The 23,954-nt window shown below is 39.7% G+C and overlaps 2 protein-coding genes across 2 annotated transcripts in view; one reads left to right on the top strand and one right to left on the bottom strand.

Annotated features, from left to right (window-relative positions):
- Positions 1–2,087, bottom strand: part of USH1C (USH1 protein network component harmonin) — a 46,713-nt gene extending 44,626 nt beyond the window's left edge. Inside the window, exon 1 of the mRNA XM_072929691.1 lies at positions 1,971–2,087. Within this exon, the coding sequence (XP_072785792.1) occupies positions 1,971–2,006 (36 nt within the window). The 5' untranslated portion in view covers positions 2,007–2,087. The remainder of the gene's footprint in view (positions 1–1,970) is intronic.
- Positions 2,088–5,159: 3,072 nt separating this feature from the next.
- The window catches only part of OTOG (otogelin), a 92,428-nt gene continuing 73,633 nt past the window's right edge, over positions 5,160–23,954 (top strand). The window contains exons 1-15 of the mRNA XM_030273852.4: positions 5,160–5,291; positions 5,377–5,437; positions 5,532–5,586; positions 6,795–6,885; positions 14,110–14,202; positions 14,404–14,558; positions 14,951–15,069; positions 15,442–15,647; positions 17,174–17,304; positions 18,139–18,245; positions 19,153–19,262; positions 20,036–20,161; positions 21,321–21,429; positions 22,280–22,326; positions 22,790–22,935. Of these exons, the coding sequence (XP_030129712.4) occupies positions 5,240–5,291; positions 5,377–5,437; positions 5,532–5,586; positions 6,795–6,885; positions 14,110–14,202; positions 14,404–14,558; positions 14,951–15,069; positions 15,442–15,647; positions 17,174–17,304; positions 18,139–18,245; positions 19,153–19,262; positions 20,036–20,161; positions 21,321–21,429; positions 22,280–22,326; positions 22,790–22,935 (1,608 nt within the window). The 5' untranslated portion in view covers positions 5,160–5,239. The remainder of the gene's footprint in view (positions 5,292–5,376; positions 5,438–5,531; positions 5,587–6,794; positions 6,886–14,109; positions 14,203–14,403; positions 14,559–14,950; positions 15,070–15,441; positions 15,648–17,173; positions 17,305–18,138; positions 18,246–19,152; positions 19,263–20,035; positions 20,162–21,320; positions 21,430–22,279; positions 22,327–22,789; positions 22,936–23,954) is intronic.

Genomic DNA, 23,954 nt, shown 5'->3' on the forward strand with positions numbered 1-23,954 from the left:
GATCACAGAAGTACTTTAATATTTATTTCTCAAGAAAATTACTGCAGAGTCATGGGATAGGTGATTTCACAGCTTTTAAGAAAAACCATCTGGACACAGTCCTGGACAATTGGCTCTTCGTAGCCCTGAGCATGGGGCAGAGAATCTCCAGGTGTCTCTTCCACCCTCAACCCTTCTCTGGTTATTTAAAGAGTCTTCACAGTGGTTGTATCATTGATAATCCTAGACTACAAAGAGTTGCTTATGCTCTATTTCTCACGTACATTACACTTTTTTCATAGAAATTTATAAAAAAATCACACAATCTGTACCTACATACATACAAAAAATGAAGTCTGTCAAGAAGTCTACCAAAGTTTATTTAGTGGAATAGAAGCTGTGGGGAGGAAAAAGCACTTTTTTGGTGTGGAAAAAGTTCAGATGATAATTGTGCACTAAGTTAGCACTATTCCAATCTGTCACATTTCAAAGAAGAGTATGAAGTCCTGTTTAAGCTACACAGATTTTGGAAAAATATTGAAGGAAAGGGGAAAACTGGTTTGGATATATAACATACTTTACATTGCTGCTTGGTTGATAGGAAAACTGATTAAAATTGCTAAGAAAATAGAAACTAAGAAAAAAATAAAAGAAAAAGAATTGCCATTAACTGAGGAAATTTAGATTTTGTAGTGAGCATCTTCACTGGTATGTCACAGAGAAAGTAAGCATCCAAGATTGTGGATGCCCCAGAGGTCACTAGAGGCAGGAGGATACAAAATTTTAAAAAAGACCCGTTTCAATATCTTCTAACTCAGATAAAGCTGTCACTGATACGTGCATCCCAGCTGCTTGCAGCAACACTGACAATACATCTTACGTTATCGGGGTGGGGCTTGAATGATTTATGAATTATAGCAGCAATGAAAGGGAGAAGGTTTAAAGTTCAAGACAGTAATCACCCACCTAGAAACCGGAGTCTTTACAGAAATGTTGCACAACCCACTGTTGAGTTATACAGTAATAGGGAGCAAGGCACAAACAATGTGCTAGATAGCTACAGTCATCATTATGGAATATCCAGGTCCTTAATGTTTTAGAACTCCAGTTTGACATTCAGAAGTTTTTCGCAATCCGTCTAATTAATCCTAACAATCTTTTGGTTAATGTGTTTATTACCAGAAGGCAGATACTTCTATGAAACATTACATTACTTTATGGAAATTGAGTGTCCTAGCCGATTAAAGAAAAATAAAAACAAAACAAAACAAAAAAAAACCCCAGAAAAACAAAATCATCCACAATTTCCTTCACAAAACAAAACAACACCCACAAAACACTACAGAAAACCTTAATCTGAGAGAGTCTTAAACGGCTTGGCAAAAACATCTTTTACACATATAAACTATTTTCCTTTTCCTTTTCTTAATTAGAGCTTTTTGGGCGCTCTTCGCTCATACAATTTTGCGCTCTGCCGAGCACTTATTTAACCGGATAAATGACAAAACGACAAAACGCCGGGCAGCCCGAGCCGCTCCATGCATCAAGCGCGTTTGCACATGAGCGCACAGCCGCGCGGGGGAATGTTAAGGTGGAACCAGGGCGGGCCGAGCCCCGCCGGGTGCGCGCAGGGCTGAGCGGGCAGTGCCAGCGCCGGGACTTCAGCACCTGCCGAGAGCAGCGCCGGCTCCAACGGGGCATTAAACAAAAAATAAACTGTCCCAAAGCCCTGAAAACGCTCCTGCACAGGGGAACGCTCCTCTTCTCTCCCTCTCTTTCTAAGGGCTTTAACACCCATCCCGTCCCAGGAGGCTGCCACCCGCGCCGGTGGCAGGGCAGTGCAAAGTCCCCGAGCTACTCCCTCCCTGCCCCGCGGCTCTCCGGGGCAGAGCCGTGCCCGGCCCGGGGGGCTGTGCCCGGCCCGGGGGGCTGTGCCGCCCGCAGCCTCCGCTCCACCGGGGAGGCGGCCCCGGCCGTCCCCGCCGCCTCACCTTGTGCCGGAACTCGCGGGCGACGCGGCGCTCCATGGCGCGGCTGCGGGCGCGGCGCGGGCGCTGCGCGGGGCGGCTGCGCGGGCGAGGCCGCGCCCCGGGGCGGCGAGAGGCGCGCCCGCCGCCGCCTCCGGCATCCCGGCATCGCAGCCGGGCACCGCTGCCCGCCCTGCGCCTGCGGCCGAAACGGCCGAGAAAGTAAAAGTAGAAGGAAAATAAACACCCATCGCGGTGTGATACCCGCGCGTTTCCCCGGGCTGATTTGTACAATTGGTTCTCCTCAAACCGCACGCAGCTCTCGTACCGATTTCTTTCCCGTTTTTGTACTTATTCTATGCATGTCAGTAACACTGATAGTTAAGAAAAACACGAAGATGTGAAGTTTAAAGCATACTAACGCCCGGGTTAAAAACAAAACAGCCAAACTTAAAACAATCTGAGCCCAAACAAACAGAAAAAAATTGCTTCAATAAATTGCTGTACGGCAAATAATCTCAACTTCTTTGGTTTTAGGTCAGCAGAGTCAAGCCAATGCATCATTGTCTAAATCAGATTTCCCCCAGCCTTTCCCACAATGTTGTTGCTTACAAATAGAGCCTCTGACATGGCTTCTGTGAGTACCTGCAGAAGAATCAAGCTCGCATCACCTGAAAAGGAGCCTATTTCAGACAAAACTCTTTCTTACTATTTTGTCTTGAGCTTCTCCCACTTTGGGTTCTTCTCCCACTTTCCCTACTGTGATTCAAGACCACAGACTTCCCCAGTCAGGAGTGTAGTGAGTGGAGGACACCTGCTCACCCAAGTGTCTTGGTCTCCACACAGAATCACCTTTAATCATATTACTCCAGAGAGAAGCAGGGTTTGCTTAAGGACAGGTAACTCACCTCTCCTCCTTCCAACTGAGTGGAAACTTGTATGAATACATATAAAAGTGTGATTAAAAAAAAAAAAAATCCGTACTGCCATACAATCCCCTGTGCTCTGTTTTATAATTTCTGTGTGATTACTTTTGTAAGCTATAGCGGCTCATTAGAAACTGCTCTTAGCCCTTTCAAATGGTTTAGCTGTGTTGGAAGATTTCAGCTAATGAATACTGCCCATTTCTCATATCAGGTGTCAGGAATATGAGAGAAGTACATATTAAGCCTATATACAAATAAATACAGTCATTTTCAGAAAGCAGTTTTCTCTTAAAATTGCAGCTATTAATACATAAACCACTTTTACCTAAGTTCCATATGTGTGGAATACATACAATACAAAAAGCTAGTCTCTCCACACAGATACAGACTTAAACACTGAGATACAGAATTTCTGCTGTGCATATGCAAAACAAAATTATCTTGTATTTGAAAAGAGAAAGAAGGAGACAAAAAAATTTGAAGCACGCATTATAACCCTGCATGTCACGCCTTTAAGTTTACATATAGTCTAGAACAATCATTGATATCTATCAATAGTTTCTAGAAGGCTTTACAGGAATAGATCTTATCCAAGCTCAAAATTATGTATATTTGAAAGAAAGTAACTGGCTTTGATAATACAGATAAATTTCTCAGGAGTCAGAAGCTCCTCCACATAGTAAACAACTGTGGAATTAACTTCACTTGGTGTGAAAACTGCTCCAAATCATCATTTAAAGGACACGGTGCAGGAAGGATGACAAACTTTGTGGGCTGATAGTCTGCTGTTGCATGAATTCCTGTGCTGTACTGTGAGTAAATACAAAGCAAACAATTCTACAAGGCTAACTCGTGCTCCAAAACTGGAAGCTGGATAATCAGTAAATTTATGAGATGGTTCTGAGGTTTTCAGCTTTAAATTCACCATATATTAAAAGATGGTACAATTATGACTGTTTAGTATTTTTAGATAATGAAGTCTTTCCCAGGAAGAAATAAAATTGCATCTAAATTGGTTCTACATTAGCTCCAATTCTTGTTTGCTACTTGTGGCGTAAAGGGAAAATGAACAAAGTGAGCAGCTCATTTAGTAGGCAAAGAAATGCATTAAAGTGTGTTGTGTAACCTGATCTCTCTTGCTTCTATCTACTTTCTCTACTTCCATTAATGTGAGTTGGATCAGTGAAAGTGCACCAAATGCTGCACTCAGAGCAGATATGGGCTGAGGATAGCACATACTTGTAAAATTTTGTTTGGTGTTATTTGGAGAAGGCTGTGTCAAGTTAAAAGATATCTTCTATTCCTCACTTTTTTTTTTTTTTTTTCTCTCAAGCACATTCTCCCTCCGACACTTACAGGAGGCAACAGAATTCTCAGCAAAAACATCACTAGTTTTCCATCATTTCATTAGAAATGAAACACAAGAAATACAATCCACAGGGACAAGTTACAAAAGCAGACAAGAGATCTTTTTAATGACTTACTGTTAACAGACTTTGCAAAGCAGTCAGAAAAGGCCTCTTTTTATCTGAGACAGTTTCTCACCTGGTATGGGCAGCTTCTAGAGCTTCTGTCATAAGATATGCAAACCTGAAGAATGATGGGGAGAGAGACAGCAGCAGAAGGGGAAGGGAAAATAACAGGAAAGGTAACAGTGATAGGGGGAGACACAAGGGAAAAACATAATGGAAGGAAGCACATTTAATCATAAAGGATGAAAAAAGAAATAGAGAAAAGAGAAGAAGAATAAACACGGAAAAGCCTCCACAGAGAGCGCCAGAGTGTGAATTTATAGGAAAAAAAAAAAAAAAAAAAAAGTAATCAGAAGACCTATGGAACTCATCCATACATGCTATATGCACGCTGCATTAAGTTTATGTTTCACTTATGCCTTCAAGTCCTGACACCTCTTTCGGTGGGACCACTGCTCCACGCTGAGCACGGAGAAGATTTGCCGCTCCCGGCAGGAGCTGAGCGCTCCATCCCTGCTCATCCGCAGGAGCTGCGGGAGCAGCCCCGGCTCCCAGCGGCGGTCCCGGCTGCTGCTGCTGCTGCCGAGACAGCGGCACACGAACCTCCCAAAACCCCGGAGGGCGGACAGATGGAAGTGGATGTGTGGAGGCGGCGAGGGCAGCGCCCAAGGAGGGTCGGGGAGGGAGAGGCGATGTCGGGGAGCGGCCTGCGGGGCCGGAGCCCGCTGCCGGGCGGGGGGCGGTGTCCGGGGTGGGTGCCGGGGCAGGGCCGGGCCGGGGGTGGGGGTGGGCGGCGGATAAACCATAAACCCCCCGGCCGCCCCGCCCGGGAGGGCGGGATGAGCTCGGGGCGCAGGTAGCGGCCGCAGCTCCGAGGGAAGCCGCTGCCGCCCTCATGGAGACCCGGCTCCTCCTCGGGGCGCTGCTGTGCGCCTGCCTGTGCTCAGGTGAGGGTCCCGCCGGCCGGGGCACGGCACGGGAGGGCGGACAGGGCATCCGGGCCATCACTAACCTGCCGCCCTTGCCTTCCAGCCCTGTCTCCGTGGGGTGTCCGGGCGCAGCTCCCAGCACACCGGGACCTGCCGCTCCCCAGGTAAGAGCCGGCCGGGTCCCAGCGGGGATTTTCGGGCTGGCTGGGTGGTTGTGCCGCCCGGGCCGAGCTAACCGTGCTCTTTTCTCCCCCTCAGCCGAGGCAGCAGCGCGGGAGCCCGGAGCGGGGGCGGCCCCGCCGCGGCGCCGCAGGTGAGGATGCGGGCCGGGCTGAGGAGCGGCGGGCGGGCTCCGCGGGGCCGGCACCGCGGCACTTCACTGGGCACACCGGGCCACGGGCGTGTGCAGCTCCCCGCCGGGCGGGCCCCGGAAAGAGAGCATCCACCACATTGCATCCAGGGCTCGTTGAGGATGATGAGTTCAGGTGGCGCCAGGCTTGCCAGCGCCGCTGCCCGGGAGACCCCTCTGAGTGGGACTGGCGGTGCGCGACAGAGGGTTGCGCCTTCTGGTTGTCATCGGGATAATGGGCTTCTCGTGTCTCGCCTCAATAATGTATCTGCACATTGCTGTGATACTATCTGTTTTCTGGGTGGCTGTTCTACCCTTGGTAATTCTTCAGGACTTGCCCTCGAATGTGTATTTTATCCCAGCCACGAGAACTGTCAATCCCAAAGACAAGTTCAGTGTTAGAACAGTGAGAAAAGGTTGTGTGATTGTATCTAGAGCTTTAGCTTTTTCAAGAAGTTATGTGTTGTACAAACCATCCTTGCTTGAGGAAAAGCTGAGGTCTGGTCTGGCTCATCAGCAACAATTGCTTTGTGGGAGCCTTTTTGCTTCTCGATGCAGGTAAACGAGCTGGCAGTATCGGGTCACTACAGCTCAGCACTCAAGTTTTTGGATGTGGTTTGTCTTGGCAACTCGACTGTGTCACTCATGGCACGTTGCTGAAATGTAATTAGGGTGTGTGGTTCCTGCTCCCTTGTTCCAGGGTGGGAAAAGGAAGGATTGCTTTGTAGTCCTTGTTTGTGGCTCCTCAGAGGGTTCACCTTTCTCTCTGCTTCCTCCCTGCTCTTTCTGGGAAAAGCTCAGCAAAATAAAAATGCCACATAGCTGCAAACAGGTAACCAAATCAACCACCAATAATAGTGAATGCTCCTGGGTTTAGGTTCTTCCACCAAGAATTCAAGATATAGTAATAAACTTTTTGTTTATTTCTGGGCTAGCCTGCTGAGCAGGAATCTTCAGTAAGAAGCATGTTTAGGAGAAAGGAAGAAGAAAAAATATTGGAGTAGAGTCTTGAGTATACTTTTTACTGTACAATGGAGTATTTTGAGACACTGTCTTTATAGTAAGACAACACAAAGCAATCATCTTACTAAAAATGGTAAATTTACTGACAGACTGAGGAGACTTTTAGGTGTCTTGTTTATAGCTTCTGATTTCTTTGTTCTTTCTGAAAGGAGTCTGGATTGGCAGTTTATAACACTTCACCTACAACAATATCCTTGTCTCGAAACAGGAGATTTCGCAGTATGAAATGTGGACAACCCAGTAAGTTATTTATATTTCTACATAAAGTGACTTCTCTTGTCCCTTATTTTCTGCATTGTTTAATCATTCTTAGGAAGAAAAAAAATTCCTAAAATATCTAATACAGACTTGAAGGATAATGAGCCTCTACCTTGTTTGGTCTCAAAGGTATGCTGGAGTATAGAAATTTGTCATGGAGTTTCACCTGGCTTTAAGTTTATACCTGGTTCTGATTCAATAATTTGAAAGACTGTTCTAAACTGCAGATTTTGTAATAAAGAGTTTTCAGAAAGGAAGTCTTCTTTTATAGTGGTACACCTAAATATGTGAATTGATGTTTAGACACCATTAATTTGCATGTCCTGTACCTTTTTTGTGCTTAGAGATTTTTTGCTTTTGCTGAGGTAACCTGCAGGTACTTTTTGTGTGTACCATCTATGGGTTAGCAGGATAAGGTCCTTTTGGCCACCAGCTTGCAGCAGTGGGCATTTACTTGAGGAATGTGCATATTTGGTTTTTTGATTCGTCTTATTTTCAGAAGTGAAATGGAAAGGCTTAAAATGTCTTTGCTGAAGGGTAAAGATTTTCTATGTTAACTCTGAGAACGGTCTGTGTCATGCTTGTCTTGTACAAAGGAGAAGAATGAGAATTCAGAGTAATTTTAGTTAGCTTTGCAAACCTTCTCTTCAGTCAGCCTGATTGCATTGGGTGTGGGACTTAGCTTATAGTGAATTGCCTCAATTTGCATCCCATAGCTTTACAGCCTGAAAGGCAAGATGATATGTGGGATGGACTCATAAATTGTGATGAGGGTTGTGTCATCTCCAAAAGAGTTTAATGTTTTCAGTACGCACTCTTTTCAGAAGCGTTTGGGAAGAGTGTAGCTGAACATGGAGGAATGATACCAGAGTTTAGAGAAGCACAATGTCACTCTAATAAAAACTATGAATCTTATCCAGTATATGAAAAAAATCATAGATATTCTATGACAAAATGGTTTTATAAACCTAGCACTCTATACTAATAAAAATGCCTTGTTTTTAAGGCTTGCACCATCTTATGGACCAAGAATTTATGCACTTTTTTTAATACTAAATAAAGCACCTAACAAAGAGAAGATATGCAGATCATGCTGAGAAATTTGTTGTCATAATAATTGGTTTTTTCCCTGGGTTTAGTCTTTGCCCAGTGAAAATATCTTTAATTAGGACTAGTAGGTTTCATTTTTAGCTTCAGATCTGGAAAAAAGCTTCTAAGATGTGTTATTGTTCAAGTGTGCAATAAAAACCACACACATAAACTTTTTGCAAGACTTCTGTTAATGAGCTTTTGTCAAAGGTTTATGTGCAAATTTATTGCCTCTTAAATAGGACTAATATTTAAGAAATGGAAGAACAAATGTGGAGCTAGGGAGAACAAAATAGTTACAAATGTCTCATGCTAACTCATCACATGCCTAATCTTCTAGAGGAGGATGCAGCTATGATGGCAAGAATTAGGTTTTATTGCTCTCTGTACATGTAACAGTACAAAGTTTTTGTTTTCTTTCTAATTTTTCTTTTTGTGAGGTGAACATATTTTGTATGGTGCATTTCTGATGCACTTGTTTTGGAAAGGCAATGTTGTTGAAGACACACCGTAATTATTAATTAAAAATTATCAATGATTGCCCATACTTGAAGGCAAATAAAATCAGCATTATTGTACTCTTTCAAACAGTAGAATGCATAGGCTTGGAAGTTTCCCTTTTAAATCACAGTAAAGTGTGTAGCAAATGGAGTCTATTGTCTGTGTGTGAAAGATGTATTAAAAAGCAAAACAAAAGAATACCCTGATCTATTTTGTACAGTGCTCCTAGTACTTAGAAAAATAGTTTTCCTTTTGGTCTCTCCAATTTAAAGAGAGATGCAAGCTGTGGTATCTCTGCCCATGGAGTGGGATTTGCAAACATCTGGGAATATATGAAATAATAAACCTTGTTTGTTTAAAAACCTGAAGAAATGGAAACCCAAACAAATGAAAAAAAAAAACCCAAAACAGCAAGGTAGCCTGTCACCTGCTTTCTCTACTTTAGCCATGTCTCTAAGAAAATTATTCTTTGAAATACTTGTAGAACTGGAATTATAATGCAATTATATTGCAGTCAATTCTTCCTGCAATATCAGTTTTTGTTTTGCATTCTGTAACTTTATAAAGATAAACCAACATGTTTTATATGGAGCAAATGCATAACTTTTGCAAGAGATTTCTTTACCTTTGTGCTGTATTAGTCAATTGAAAACATTTCAGAAAGTGATGTTGTGTCTTGTCTGTCAATGGAACAAAAAATTTGCTATACCACAAGCAAATGTCAAGAGAAAAAGTTCTATGTTAGTTTCTTGTAGCCAGGGAACACAGGATTTGAAATGTGTATCAGAATAATTGAAGTTAATATGTAGTTAATGTAGCTGTTAAACTTTTATCTTCCTTCCACACAAATCTTATGCATGCAAAATTGAAAAATAACAAATGAAGAAAAACCCCAAGCCCCAAACAGGAAACTCCTGTGCTAAAACATATTAAGAACCTGGAACAGGCAAACCAAATTATTTCTGGAAGTATTCAGGCTACTGCTGAGAATTTCTAACACTGTAAACAGTACAATTTTTTCTTGTGTTGAAATGCTGTAGCAGGCATGAGTCATGGAAGTCATAGAAGATGTTTGACCCTTACAGTGTGTGCTTGAGAACTGATTTCAGAAAATGTACCCAAACAGAAAATATGCAGCTAACTGGAAGGCTCTTAAAATTGAAGGGTTAAAATTGCACCCCTCTTATTCACCTCAGAATCCCAGAGAGGAAATCTTTACATCCTAGAGCAAGGAGGTACTCGGCCCTGGGCTGTATTGCATCCTGCTGAAGCCTGTGTGCCAGGGAAAACCTGTGCCACTGCAGGCAGGTGCTTTCAAAGGCTGTGAAGTTGAATAGTAAAAAGGAATGCAGGAAATACTTGTTGTACTAATTCTCCCATAGCTGAAGGAACACCTGAAACTTGCACCTAGAGAAACATGCAGTGGAAGTTATGCAGAGTTAAAAAATACAGAATTTCAAGGAAGTTGACCGCAAAGATTTAAATATTAGATTTTAAGTATGCATTCTACTCTTTTATGTGTGGCTCTAGATCTAATATAAGTTTCTTGCAATTGTGTCCTGATCTGCTTTGCTTTTTCACCTTTCCATTCAAGAATAAAATTTGTTGATTTTTAAATAATTGGTTATTTTAATACTGTGATTACCTTCAGACTCTTCAACTGAACTATTCTTCAAGTCTTACATAGCTACTTTAAAATGTCTTTAAAATTTTTAAAGAATTCTGAAAAATATAATTCCTGTCTATTTCTGTAAATGACCTCAAATTGCTAAAGCTGTTTGGGTCAAAGTTGATATCTAGGCAAAATCATAAGAACTGAAGGCATGGGTTTGATTTTGTATCTATCTTGCTTAAGCAACTTTATCACTTCAGATCTTAAAATTACTCTTTTATACTTTGTTTTCTGCCCAAGTGAATCTAGCAATGAATACCCTGGAAGGAAACCTGTGTCTACTATTTTGCCTTAAGCAATTTTTTTTCTTAAATAGTAGAAAAAATAGTAGCACTAAGAAGTACTCAATGTTTTACAGAGAAATACTCATAGGATGGTACACATCAGGTACAAATCTTCAAGAATTAGTAGTGTACTGGTGATAATGGTGTATTGCTGTGAGATTAGACCTGAGCACAAGCATTTGTATTAATGTGATAGTTAAAGCAAAAATCAAGTGTTTCAAAATGGATATTTTCCTGAATTAAAGTGAAAAACCCCTTTATTTTAGATGTCTCTTTGATTTAGTATCTTATCTTTTGTGTGGAATACATAGAGATTTCTTTGCAGTTACCTCCTTTTGCACCAAGAGGAGAGCATTTCTTTAGTAACCCTATCTCACTTCATGCTGAAGGGCTCCACACTATAGAAATTACTTATTTTACTCCTAATGAGTATGTTGGATCAGAAGAACAAATTGTGGATGAGCAAGTCAGGACATAGAGTTCAACTGGAACTGAAATAAATTCAAGGGACTTTAAGTATTCATTGGAGAAGAAGCAATCCAAGAAAGCAGATAAATCTAAGTGTGCGCCATATCAGAAATGCAAAGCCACAAAATACATTGCATCAATAATAATATTTCAAAATACATGTGCATTTTGATGAAGATGCCTTTGAACAGCTATCATGATGCTGCAAAGGAATGTCTCTGTGTGAAGCTTGGACACTGCTCTGCAGAACCCCTTGCAGTGATGCGGGCTGGATTAGTGACACTTTCAAAGGCTGTGATACATAATGGGCTCAAGGTTCTGCTACTGTTGATAGCAGAAATTAAAAGTGGCATGAACTGAAAAGGAGGCCCATGTGCTCAAGGGACTAAAATAAGCCTACCCATGGGGCTGCAGCCTAGTCAGTAGTTACAGGAGGTTAGAGTATTTAAGCTGGGAACAGCAGAGAAGAATTCAGACCTGTGTTACAAGATGATCCCAAGTCTTCATTGTATTTGATAAAGAAGGAATTTGAGGCTGGTTACTTCATCACAGCAATGGTGGAATTATCCGTGATCTGCAGGTTCTAGTGGCAACACTGGTTAGAAATGCCGTTATTATTTATGTGAGTCAAATCATTCCACTTAGGCCTACTATTTTCTGCTAGAAAATTCTCACCAGTTTTCAGTTTCAGATTCCAACCCAGTGCACTCAACTGGCATAATGTCAATGGGGAAAGAGGAGCTGAGGAGTTTTTAATAGGTGTTGCTTTCAGGTTAATGGAGGACAAAATATTCTTCTGTAAGTTTTCCTAATTTTAACTTTCAGTTAGCCTTGGTGTCTTTTCCCTTTCTGCAAATATGAAAACGTTTCTCACATTTCTAGGGGAGAGATAAACTTTTGATGTGGTTGTATGGGTTAGCTTATTTGGAGAGCTCATATTCCTTTAATGACAAAGATTAGAATGAACCCCTTGTTAGAGGATATTTATTCTGAATACTTTAGGAAGTATTTCTGTGTTAATGGATCAGAATGGGATGATTCAAGAAGGCCACACTTACAGTAGTAGGAGCACTAAGTGTGACCTGCTTTCCTCATTACCTGCTTAAGGATAAGTAATGTTTGCACACACAGGTGTTCTATGCAGTATAAGACACTTAACAATGATGTAAAACAGGATGTAAACAAACACAACAGCTGAGATTATAGTATTTTCTTGGAATCATACACACACAGACAAAAGAGATCTTAATAAAGAAGAAAATGCTCGTGATTGAGTAATTTGATTTTTTTGACTCAGGTTTGACTAACACCCTTTCTCTCTAAAAGAGAGCCAGGGAGATCCTTCACAGTGACAGCAAGGGTCCTCAGGTCAGCTGACTGTTTGCAGTCTGAACAAACATGTCTTGGAGCAGGTTACCTGAGCCATGCTTAGAGCTGAATCATTCAACCTGAAACATCAAAAGGGGGCTAACTTCCTCTACAGCTCAGAGGAACATGACTTGCAGCCTAATTGCACATTATTGTAACTGGACAGGCAGCAGGGCATAATCTTAGAGAAGCAAAGAACAGAGACCAGAGCTCTGGTTACACAGGTCTCACAACACTCAAGATGAAAGAGATCAATGTCTGCCTCTCTTGACAAGAGGAACAGGCTTTTGCATTATTGACAAGATTGGTCACTGTGAGCATGTAAATGAGATGGCTCAGCCAGGGTAAGTAGGGATGTTTCTGCACCGTGCTTGCATTATTTTTTATTGACCTGATGTTGGCCAGACAGGGAGAGGAGCAGGATAATTGGGCTAGCAGGCAAAGAAACATTGCCTTTTACCCTTTTACTTTGTCTGCCTGCCTTGTTCTTTTGAGCATGGCCTTTTTTTTTTTTTTTTTTTTTTTTTTTTTTTTTTTTTTTGTTGTTGGAAGATGGGAGACTGCTTGTTGAAAGCAAGGGTATAGAAATTAATTGTTTGGGCATTTTGAAAGTCTTCAAATAATTACTCGGTATTTATATGTGATTACAAATGGAAATGGTAATGGCTTGAAGTTGAAAGGGAGTAAGTTTAAATAAGATATTAGTAAGAAATTATTTAATATAAGGGTGGTGAGGCACTACAATAGGTTGCTCAGAGGTGTGGATGCCCCATCGCTGGAAGTGTTCAGGCCAGGTGGGATGGGGCTTTGAGAGACCTGGTCCAGTGGGATTGGAACAAGGTGATCTTTAAGGTCCCTTCTAACACAAACCATTTTAGGATTATTTTTCAAGAATTATATATTTGTAAAAATAAAGAAAAGAAGGCCAAGCCTTCAGTTTGTATCTTCCTGGAGCAGTTTCTTCTGAGCAACTTGTCTGCTTTCTGCAACAAAAGCAGTCTCAGCTTGTATTCTAAAGTACAAAAACTACCATGATTGCATATAGTAAATTATTAAAATTAAAATCCCTTCCTAAACAAATTTTATAGGAGAAAATGCTAGCAAAATAAATGGATCACAGTTTTTAAAAAAGACTTAATCATAAAGTTTGAATTTAATAACAGTAAACTTTGTTTCTACTTGTTGTACATTTTTCTTTAGACTGAAAATTTTGTTGTATTTTGATAGGGATCTTTGCAGGGAAAATAGAAACTAAAAACAAAAACCCCCTAAAATAAAACAATACCTCTCTCCCCCAAACCCAATGCTGTCATTGCAAGTCAGGGATCTGTGTCTTTATGGAAAATGCTTGTGGTTGGTGTACTTGGAAGCTGTGAGATGGAAGGAGGGCAGACAGGTAAAGATACACAGCTGGGATCAGAACATCTGTGTTTGTAAGGTAGCCTGCTCTCCACCTGGCAGAGCTTACCCACAGAGTGTTACTTGTGTGTGGATGTAGACTCTGGGCCTCTTTGTGGTGCAGTACTTGTTCACCTCTCTAATTGCTGCTTAGGGGACTGAAAACATGTCAGACTAACAGATGTCACAGACTTTTTGATTTGGCTTCTCTAAAGGTGCAATGGATTTATTGATCTGGCTGTATAACTTGGGTTGAAGCCTTCACACTGTTTCATTTTTGTGGGCCCAGTTAGATTCCCTAGGACACTTTAATGAAAAATGAACAACTCCTGTCATTCACAGAGTTAAATTCAGTGAAAGAACTGAGTCTTAAGAAAGAAAACGATCAGACTTTACTTTTGACATGCCTTGTTTTTTTCCACTCAGATTCACTTGCATGTTTTAATGGAGGTGAGTGTGTGTACAGAGAGCTGTGCAACTGCAGTCGATTTAATGCGACGGGACCGCGGTGCCAGACAGGTGTGTAAAGAGAGAAATCTGACTGGGTTTCTGGGATTGCACTCATACAATGACTACTGTCTGCCTAAAGGTTCCCTTCCCTTCATTCCCTTCCCTTTTATGTCATTATATTTCACAGCATGTCGCATGCACTGCCCTGTCTCAACTCCTGTTTGTATCAAAAAAACAGCGCTGTGTCTCAAGTGACTCTCCTTTTGTTAGTGTATAACACAGGTGCTGAAAGAGATCATATATGCAGGACATGGGGCCAATATAATTTTGAAACTTTTGATGGACTCTATTATTACTTTTCTGGGAAATCCACATATGCCCTTGTGAGACACGCTGAATTAGATGAACAGAGCTTTTCCATACAGGTAGGGAACGGCACTTCAATGTTCTTTTGAACTGTTGTTCAACATGCTAATAGTGTATTAATTTTAGGAGATTGAAAATGATAAGAGGGGGTTGTAAAATGTAATCTGAATGTGATTTTAACATGACGTGGGCTATGTGTTACCATAGCATAGAATATAAACAGCTGGAATAAGACCAATGTGTGTCCTTCCAAAACCTGCTTTGTTCACTCAAAGCTGTGAAAAGACCACTCCATGACCATGGCTATGAAAACACTGTTCAGTTTTTTCCACAAGAGGGGGACCAAACTTCTTGTTCCCATGCTGAGGGCAGATTTGGGGATATTAGTTCTGTTACATGTTTATTACAAAGAATTGGATTAAAACGTTGATTTTGTGATTTTATTTCACAGGTGAATAATGATCCTGAATGCCATTCTTCTCCTTATTCCTGCAAAAGGTCCATTAGTTTATTCTTTTCTGGAGATGAACAGATAAAGATGAGCAGTGAAGTCACCTATAAAGGATTTGGGTAATTGCAGTCATGGTTCTAATGCTGTAGTTACACTGGAGTTAATACCATGGTACCAATTTGATAACAGAGATGTAAGCTGATTCCTTGGTAGACTGAAAAATCATCCAGACCACAACTGCAGTAATTACTCTTCATTTACAGAGCAGTATCTGAGAAAGGTGATACCTATATTAGTGTTATATAGAATTAAGTATAATCATTGGCATTCATGATTTTTGTTGTTATTTGCAAATTCATTTGGTTTAATGGAATTATTTAATATTTACATCAGGGATTTTCAATTGTATGAGGAAGGCATCAGCAAGTAATTTATTTTTAAATTTACATATTCTAACGTAATATTATTTTTGGTTCTGTGTGTCATTCCAGAGTAAAATTGCCTTATGTTATTGGAAACTTACACATCCAGAAACTAGCTGGATATTTCCTGGTCAGGCACCAGTATGCCTTTACCCTGGCTTGGGATGGTACATCTGCAGTGTACATCAAAATGGCACCAGAGTACCTGGGTAAAACCCAGGGACTGTGTGGGAACAATAATGCTATTCTGCAGGATGATCTGGAAACTAGTTATGGTGAGTATTTAAGATACTTCCTGTTGTGTAATGTGGCTTTTGTTTTTTGTTTTCTGGTGAAATAAATTTACTTTGCTTAGTTTTCGGTTGTAATGCTGATTGAATTTAAGATGGGTGGGTTTTGAAATGGAAAATAGGATATTTAGTGAAGAGGACCAATTTCAATACAGGTGGGGATCTTGGGGAGGAAGATCTTAAAGCTTAATTCTTACTCAATTACCTACAATGGTATTTGTACTTCAGTTTCCTGGGACCTGAAAGGTAAAATCTGTTTTTAAATGTTCACTGCCCTTTTAGAAGTTTTGCAGCCTGTGGAGACCTGAGGTATTGCTATTGGAAATAAATCATTAATTAGTAAATCAAGTTGATGAAAACTGTAAAGTCCTGTTTGACCTGGCATTTTATATATGGTAATGCTTTCAGAAATAATCAGTGATCTTTGTCAACTTCAGACACTTCCAAAAGGCTTGGCTTCCAGTAAATAGTAAGTGAAGGCATCTATATAATGAGTAAGAAGAAAAAAAAGCAGGGAAAAGATCAGGTTTCTTACAAAGTATCTCAAGTGAGGCCATAAAAACTTCTTAAAATCATTGCTTTGGGCTGGTTAACTGTTGGCTCTTCCTCTTGAACTTGAGGATATTTCTGTAGAGCACTCCTTCAAAGATCAGAGTGGATGTGGTTTCCTCTGTTGTTCATGAATTCCACTCAGTTTCAGAAGGTACCAGCCCTGCCTTCTTAAGTCATTACCCCCACTAATACTTTGCTCACTAAATCAAGTTGTTTATACTAACACCAAGATCAAGGGATCATTTCCCCAGAGACCTTTCTTTCTCCTCTCACCTTTCTCAGTGTCTCCATCCCTTAAATCTGCATTTGTGGCACAAGTGAGTGAATTCACTGTGCATGAGCTTTATCCACTGGGCTTGGGGAGCAGTAGTAGTAAAGATGTGGCAAGATAAGCATTTGTGGGTAATCCAAGCAGTAATCAATGTCACCACCTGTCCAAGGTGGATAATGATGGATTAGCTGGTTTAACCCTAGTATGGATATTTCTACTTAAATAAAAATCACACCCATATTTGGCTAATTCCGATAATTATTTTGTACCATTGCAATGACCCAGGAATGCCTCATCTTTCTTGGGTTTTGGACTCCCTGTTGGGCATTTGATTATAAAGTAGCAGCATCGACCTATGTATTATTTATTAATTTATTTCATCTTTTTATTAAATCTTTCCTTTATTCCATTGATGGACTAAGGCAGGCATGGTCCTTCTCCCTTAAATCCCTTCCTTGCCAAATTGCTCGACTAAGCTGCTTTCTGCCATCTGAAAGCCCACTTCTCTAGTTCCTTTTAAAAGTATTTTTTGCTTCTGAAAGGACCAGATTGATTTCAGCTGATTTGCTTAGTAGTAGGATGGGTTAGGTGTTCTGTTCTTGGTGTGCTTTGATTATTGAAACGTTTCCCTGGGAAATCATATAGAAAGGCTGTTGTTCTTTGAAGTCACTGTGTGTGTCTTGTCTAGGAAAACTGACAGATGATGTAACAGAATTTGTAGAGAGCTGGCAGGAAAATCCTCCACAAGGAGCACCCGATTGGGATAAATCTCTTCTCCGTGAACCACCGTGCCTGACACAAAGCCATGAATCTCTGCAGGTTTGGATCAACACAAAAGAATTATTGACATAGCTGGTGATTCTAATTGGAGCAAGAATTTGACTTAATTAATTTGACAACTTTTAAAGCTTTGAAGGAGACTGGAAATATTTGCATCTTTTTTGGGAGATATAATTTAAAATGCTTGCTGCAACAGGTCTTCCCTTGTCCTCTCATCACCCCACTACCACCCCCCCCCCCCCCCGCTTCTTCTGTATTTAATTATTGATCTGTTCAAATATGGTACTGTCAGCATAGCAGCCAATAGAACTGTTTGACTATGAAGCTGAATGAGTTGTAAAATACAGCATTCTTCTAGAACTTATCCATAGGAAGGACAGAAAGAAGCACGGAAGCAAAACCAGAGTCGGAGCATTATTTGCTCTGTAATTGTTTGCCAGTGTTTAAAAAGAGAATTATTGTTGCTTTTTTTCCATGACTTTGAAGTAGTTTTTCCTTTTAATTAGTATTTTCAGGATATAACCCTTAAATTAAAGTGCTTTGAAACTAAAGCTGGTGCCAGCTATGGTTTATTTCTCTTGCCTTTTACTGTGTAATTTAATTAAAATGAAGGCTTTTTTCAGGTTGTCTTGGCTTAGTTGCAAAATTATCTGTTCCCTTTTTGGGCACTGCTATGACCTTGGATGAAAGATTCAATGTCATGGAAACTCTGACATGGAGAGCAATCTATTGCTAAACTCTGCTTCTATTTGGTGAGAGGAAAGTGATTCCTAGACACAGGCAGATGTCTATGATTTACCACAGCATTCTATTTTATTCTGCTTATGTTTATTTTTGAAAATCTCATTACAACAGCTGTGTCTTTCATTTCAGAGGGCATATGCTCTGTGTAATATCCTGTTACATCCTCCATTTAAACAATGTCATGAGTATGTGAGTCCTCTTTCTTTTATGGCAAGCTGCACAAATGATCTCTGCATGTAAGTGAATGTTTTTGGCTAACCCCAAAGCTATTATTAAAAAATCCACAGTGCTTTTATTATAAGAATGAATTATAAATGTTAAATGAACTGATCTATGACTTTCTCTGAAAGTAAGTTTTTATCTGACATTGTTCTGTTATCTTGCTTTTCTCACTTGTTCTGGCTTCACCACTGTGGAATTGTTCCTGTTTTCTTTGGTATAAGAAGGATCAAACTCAGGCCCAGATATTTTCCAGTTGTGTTAGTCTATCTCCCTTGAATATGTCATCTGTTTTGATTCTGAGTGTGCAACATCCTTAGGTGCTTTCTGCCATTCTAAAGCCTTCTTACCATAATGAAAAGTCATAGTCAATGGGCCGGTTTGGCTTCTAAAAGCTGTATGGTAATCCATTGAAAAGAGGAATTTGATAACCATTTGAACTTATACTAACATTTCATAACCTGCTATACTACTGGTCTGAGTAGTTTTGACTAGTTAAATGAAAAAAAAAAAAAAAAGTAAGGCAGGTCAGAAGATCATTTAAATTTCTTGTACCCTGGTAGCTCACTAGTAGAAATTTTGCACTTCCTTCTTATGAGGTTTCTGCAGGATATTACTACTGTAAAAATTAAGATCTTTATTGAAGTCTCCTTATACTGCTGTATTTCTGGGTTTTGTGGATTTATTCAGGAAAACAGGGTCAGGCCTCAAAAGTATTATTACTTATATTGATGACCTCTCTTCAAGGGTGGCAGAAAGTTTTTATCCTCTTAAGACTTTTAACCTAGTCCAACAGCACAGTACCTTAGAACACCGTTAAAGTAGATTCAAACAGCATGGGTGAGTGCAGTGCAGGAGCATTCATGAAATCGTGTGTGTTTGAATGGAGGTACAAAATCATATGTCACCTTTTATTTGTGTAAGGTCAGCAGCTGATGATGCAACCTGGTGTCGAGCACTCACTGAGTATGCCAGAGCGTGTGCCCACGCAGGAAAGCCACTTCATGGATGGCGTGTGCACTTCCAGCAGTGTGGTAATGCCATGCTTCTGTACTTGGAAATGCTGCTTGGTCCTTGTGTTTTGAAAAGGGTGCCCTTCATAGCTTCAGTTCTTTGCCTTTCTCCAATTTTGGTCTTATATAATTTGTAATGAAGTGATTAAGTGAGTCAAACTCACTTAAAGGCTACATAAATGCAATGGATTTTCTCTTTAATATGTGCAATTTGTACTGAAGTTTTTTACAATGTGATTCTTTAAGGTGATTAACCATTTTTATTTTCACAGAGCTGCTCTTAAATATTGCCAAAGTCTTCATGGCTTTGTGATATACAAGATGTGTGTCACAAATGTTAAAAATAAGTTTAAATTGCACTTGTATAAGACTTCATTTTACAGGTCACACAATGTAAGTTTGAAAGAGGTTATCTAATTTGGTTGCCTGCCTGATACACAGGACCAAAACTACTTTGTCATCCATGACAGAAGATTTCCACTGTGGTTCTAAAAAAATCTCTTTATGGGTGCCCAGACTGCTTCTGATGGTGGTCGGAGAATCTAAATAGCTCTGCTGTCAGAAAGTGTGATTTAAGATTATTCCTTCTTAATGCACCTTTAATGGAGAGCATGTGAATATGTACCAATTCTGTGTGTTAGGAAAGCCATTGTTTTAGACAGTGTTTATCTAGAGAGCAGATACCCAACTGACATGCCAGAAAATGGATACCTGAAAAGAGCATGTGCAATCCATTGATGCCCTGTGACAGTAGCTCCACACCTTTTCATTCTCTGCCTGTTTCTGTAATTCAGTCATTACCTGTGCTGAACCCTTGACCTACAGTGAATGCATCAACTGCTGCCCTGTTTCATGTCACCAGCAATCCCAGTGCATTGGCAGTGAGCTTCACTGCATTGATGGCTGCTACTGCCCAGATGGTGAGTTCTGCTCCTCAGGTACACACCTGACTCCGTACCACGTTCAGATTGCTCCTCCCCAAGTTTACATCCCTGTCTGATCTGGCTAGATTAAAAGAAATAACTCTTTATAAACTGAGTGCCAACAGTGTAGGTAACTGACCTTCTTTTCCTTACTGACAGGAGCCTTTTCATCCCTGTAAAAAGTAGGAATAGGATTTAGCTCAGATCCACATTCTAGCTGTAGAGCTACACAATTTCAGTGAAAAACAGGGTTTGCTCTGTTACAGGGAGGGTATCCTCCTGATTGTGGTGGTTGCTGATTGCTTCTTGTTGGTTGGGGGAGGATTATTTTGGTGTCTTGGGATTTTTTGTTTTATTTTTTTTCTGGTTAGGGTGCTCAGAAAAGCTCAAAACCATGACACAGATAAAACTCCTTCCTGTGGCCAGGAACAGGTTTTGATAATGAGGTTTTTAGATTGTTGTATGATTCTGGGAAGTCAGGTACTTAGCAGTGTGGTCTGTAGCAAAACTTTGCCCTCATCACCAAAGTAGATGCTGATACCCAGTTTTTCCCTAGTTAGTGCTTTTGTTGAGTACAGGATTCTATCTAAAAGAGGACAAATAGAGTTATAAAATGTATCTTCAAGTTCTTCCTCTTATATGTACCCTGATTATTTTTAAGTTTAATCCTATTTGTCATAAATTATGTCTTTTATGGTTTGGTAAAGCCTTTTTTTTTTTCTGGTCCTATGGTAAGAAAATAATAATTATGGTAATAAGGAAAAAAGGGAAAAATTAGTAAAATGAGGACCATAGAGGCAAAGATTTGTATATGTGTTAAAAAAAATAAGCCAAAGGTACCACAGCAGCATGGCCTGTATGCTTGGGTTTGTTATTTTGTGTGTGTGTGGTTTCCTTTCCCTCTCACCCAGTAATTAAATATATTATTTTCAATGTGTTTACTGTATCTCAAGAAATTTAGTGACATCATCCCTATAATAAAATTTATGTAACATAATTCAAATGCACTTCTTATGGTAAAAATGACTAACAAATAGTCTAGAGATTTATTATACAGAAATCACCATTGGTATTGGTTCTGAATATAATTGTAAGTACTCTGTCAGCCATTGTCATGGATATTTCATTTTTTTTCTGATTTCTTGATTTCTTCTAGGCTTAATTTATGAAAATGAATTGTGTGTCAAGCCTATGGACTGTCCTTGTGATTACCATGGAAGTTTCTTTGAAATGGGTTCAGTGGTTTATGAAGAATGTAATAACTGGTAACATTTCTTACTACATTGTGAACCAAATCTTTTAATGATCATATGCTTCAAGGCCTATTTCAGTTAGAAATTGGATAAACTTGAGAAGTACTGTTTCTGCATTAAAAAAAAAAAACAACTATTCTGTGTATGTTTTGCCATTAAAGAAAAGATAAACTATTAAACTATTAATGTGGAAGAAGAGAAAATGACAAATATTGCAGGGAATACTGTTATATTTAGTGCTGTTTTTCACTTTGGACACTCCCTTAAAAATAAAAAGAATCTAGAATTCAAAATCCTAACAGGAGAACTAGGCTGACTTTATCTCCTGTTTGTAGCGTCTCACTTGGACATAAAGAGCCTAATATAATTGTGACATTAAGCTGCTGTTTTGGAATTTAAGTGAATTTTATGAATTGGAAAGTAAAATTTGTAGGAAGAGAAAGTGCCTTTTATTGGATCACCTTAACTGAAGAAAATTAATGAGCTTGCAGATGTGCAACTTTCCCCCCCACCCCCAACAATTCTTCTAAAAGTGTTAAGATTCAAATTGCTTGTGTTTATTCTTCTCAATGTTATTAATCCTTAACTTTTAATTAATGTTATTAATCCTTAACTTTTCTAATGGTTATTAAGGAGCTAAAAAGACATAGTGACACTGGGTGGATGGATGAATTTTCTCATGATCATGTCCTCATGACAAGCTCCCAGCCATAGAGACAGAGCTAACTCTGTTGTACCCCTTTGTAAGACTCAAAACACTTGGTGCTCATTACATAGAGAAGGAATGCAAGAAGAACAGCTGAGGGACAGCTTTGTATAATTCACAGAATAAAAATATGAAAACTTTTTGTTTTGATTTCAGCACCTGCAGTGGAGGAAAGTGGATCTGTACAAATTTTACGTGTCCAGGTATGCTCAAGTACTGAATACCGTTTGATAAGTTAATTCTTACTTCAGTAAATATTACTTTTAGATGTTAATATGAGGTTTCATTATATAATTTGCATTTTTATTTCAATCTACACACTCAGTAGATTAAATATTAAAACGGCTTGGCTTATCAGTTAAATGTGTTAGTGTTTCTGAAAACCAGTTTTAAGAGCCACAAATAAAATACCCATAATATACAGATGACAGGTACTATTGCCTCCTTCTGGGGGAGGAGTTGTTCAGGTATCTTGGCTGGGCATCAGGTAGGATCTCTATAACAAAAGCAAGGAAAGGTTAGGTTCCTAATACCTGGTTGTAATATAAATAGAATTTTATAAGTTATAGAATGTATCAGAGTGTATGAGCTGTACAGGAGCAATAACTGTGTTGAATATGCTGGTTTTACTAGAGATTTAGGTGCATTATTTATGATGTTTTCCAGCTGAATGTTCAGTTTCAGGAGACACTCACTTCATGACCTTTGATGGGCGCAGATACACGTTCCAAGCCACCTGCCAGTACATCCTGGCAAAGAGCCGCACCTCTGGAATGTTCACCATATCCTTGCAGAATGCTCCTTGTGGACAGGTAGGGCTTGCAGCCCTCTCGTAACCTTTATATCATGAAGGGTCTATTAATTGAGAGGAAAAAAGCATTTTAGAAGAAAAGCAAGCTACAAGCTTGTGCATGTGTATAGCTGATACTAATACTGCTAGTAAAGATATTTTAAATGGTGGTTTTATTTTATATTTGAAAATTTCTGAAGCTGTACACAGGCATCACCAAATATTTTGTCTGCCTTATGTCCGAGACCCATTCTTTCCTTTACTTTGTATGTGAATTTCTGAGCATGTGTTGTAAAATTAGATGTGAGGTGTGGAACACTGGTGAGGTTTTTGACTACAGTTTAATTTTTTTCAATCTTGATAGGGCTTATATTTTTCAGGGAGTTATGTCAAGGTAGAACAGGTCCTAAAAATACATACATGGTATGGGAAGTGCAGGTGGCTGAACTTAGGTATTTTCTGGAATCAAGCTTTTCTTACTGTCTTGAGTTCTACATTTGCATGTAACAGCAGGATTTGGCCCATATTTGTATTAAAGTCATGATTACCAAGCTCCTGGACTTGCAGTAGGAGAGAGTTTGTATCTTGGCCTGATTTATGTTCTGTCTCAAATGGTCTTCTGTAATAATTTTTATTTAGAAGCAACTCTACAGGTATTTAAAATGTATATAGTCTTAAATATGCCTTTGCTGTAATTCTAGACTACCTATATATGTTAGGCCCACATTAATATATAATTCACATAAATCAGATTTAGTGCCATTGCTTTGTACTTCTGTGGAGGTAACTACATTAGTTTTCTTTTGTGTTCTAAGTAAATGTATGATCTCTAAGTCCTTTTGTATTAAAGACTGGAGTTGTTCTTCTCTGCAGTTTCTATTGTTAATGCACTTGACACGTCTGTGGGGAAATGAAATGGTTATATAAGTTGTCATGTTACACTTTCTAAAGGCATATTTCTATTTCTAGTGGTTTTCTATTTCTGCATTTTAACCTACTTCTCTGGGTGACAGAAAAGACTTAAGTAGAAAGCTAGAATAA

The sequence above is a fragment of the Taeniopygia guttata genome, chromosome 5, assembly GCF_048771995.1.
Source record: "Taeniopygia guttata chromosome 5, bTaeGut7.mat, whole genome shotgun sequence".
Classification (NCBI taxonomy): domain Eukaryota; kingdom Metazoa; phylum Chordata; class Aves; order Passeriformes; family Estrildidae; genus Taeniopygia; species Taeniopygia guttata.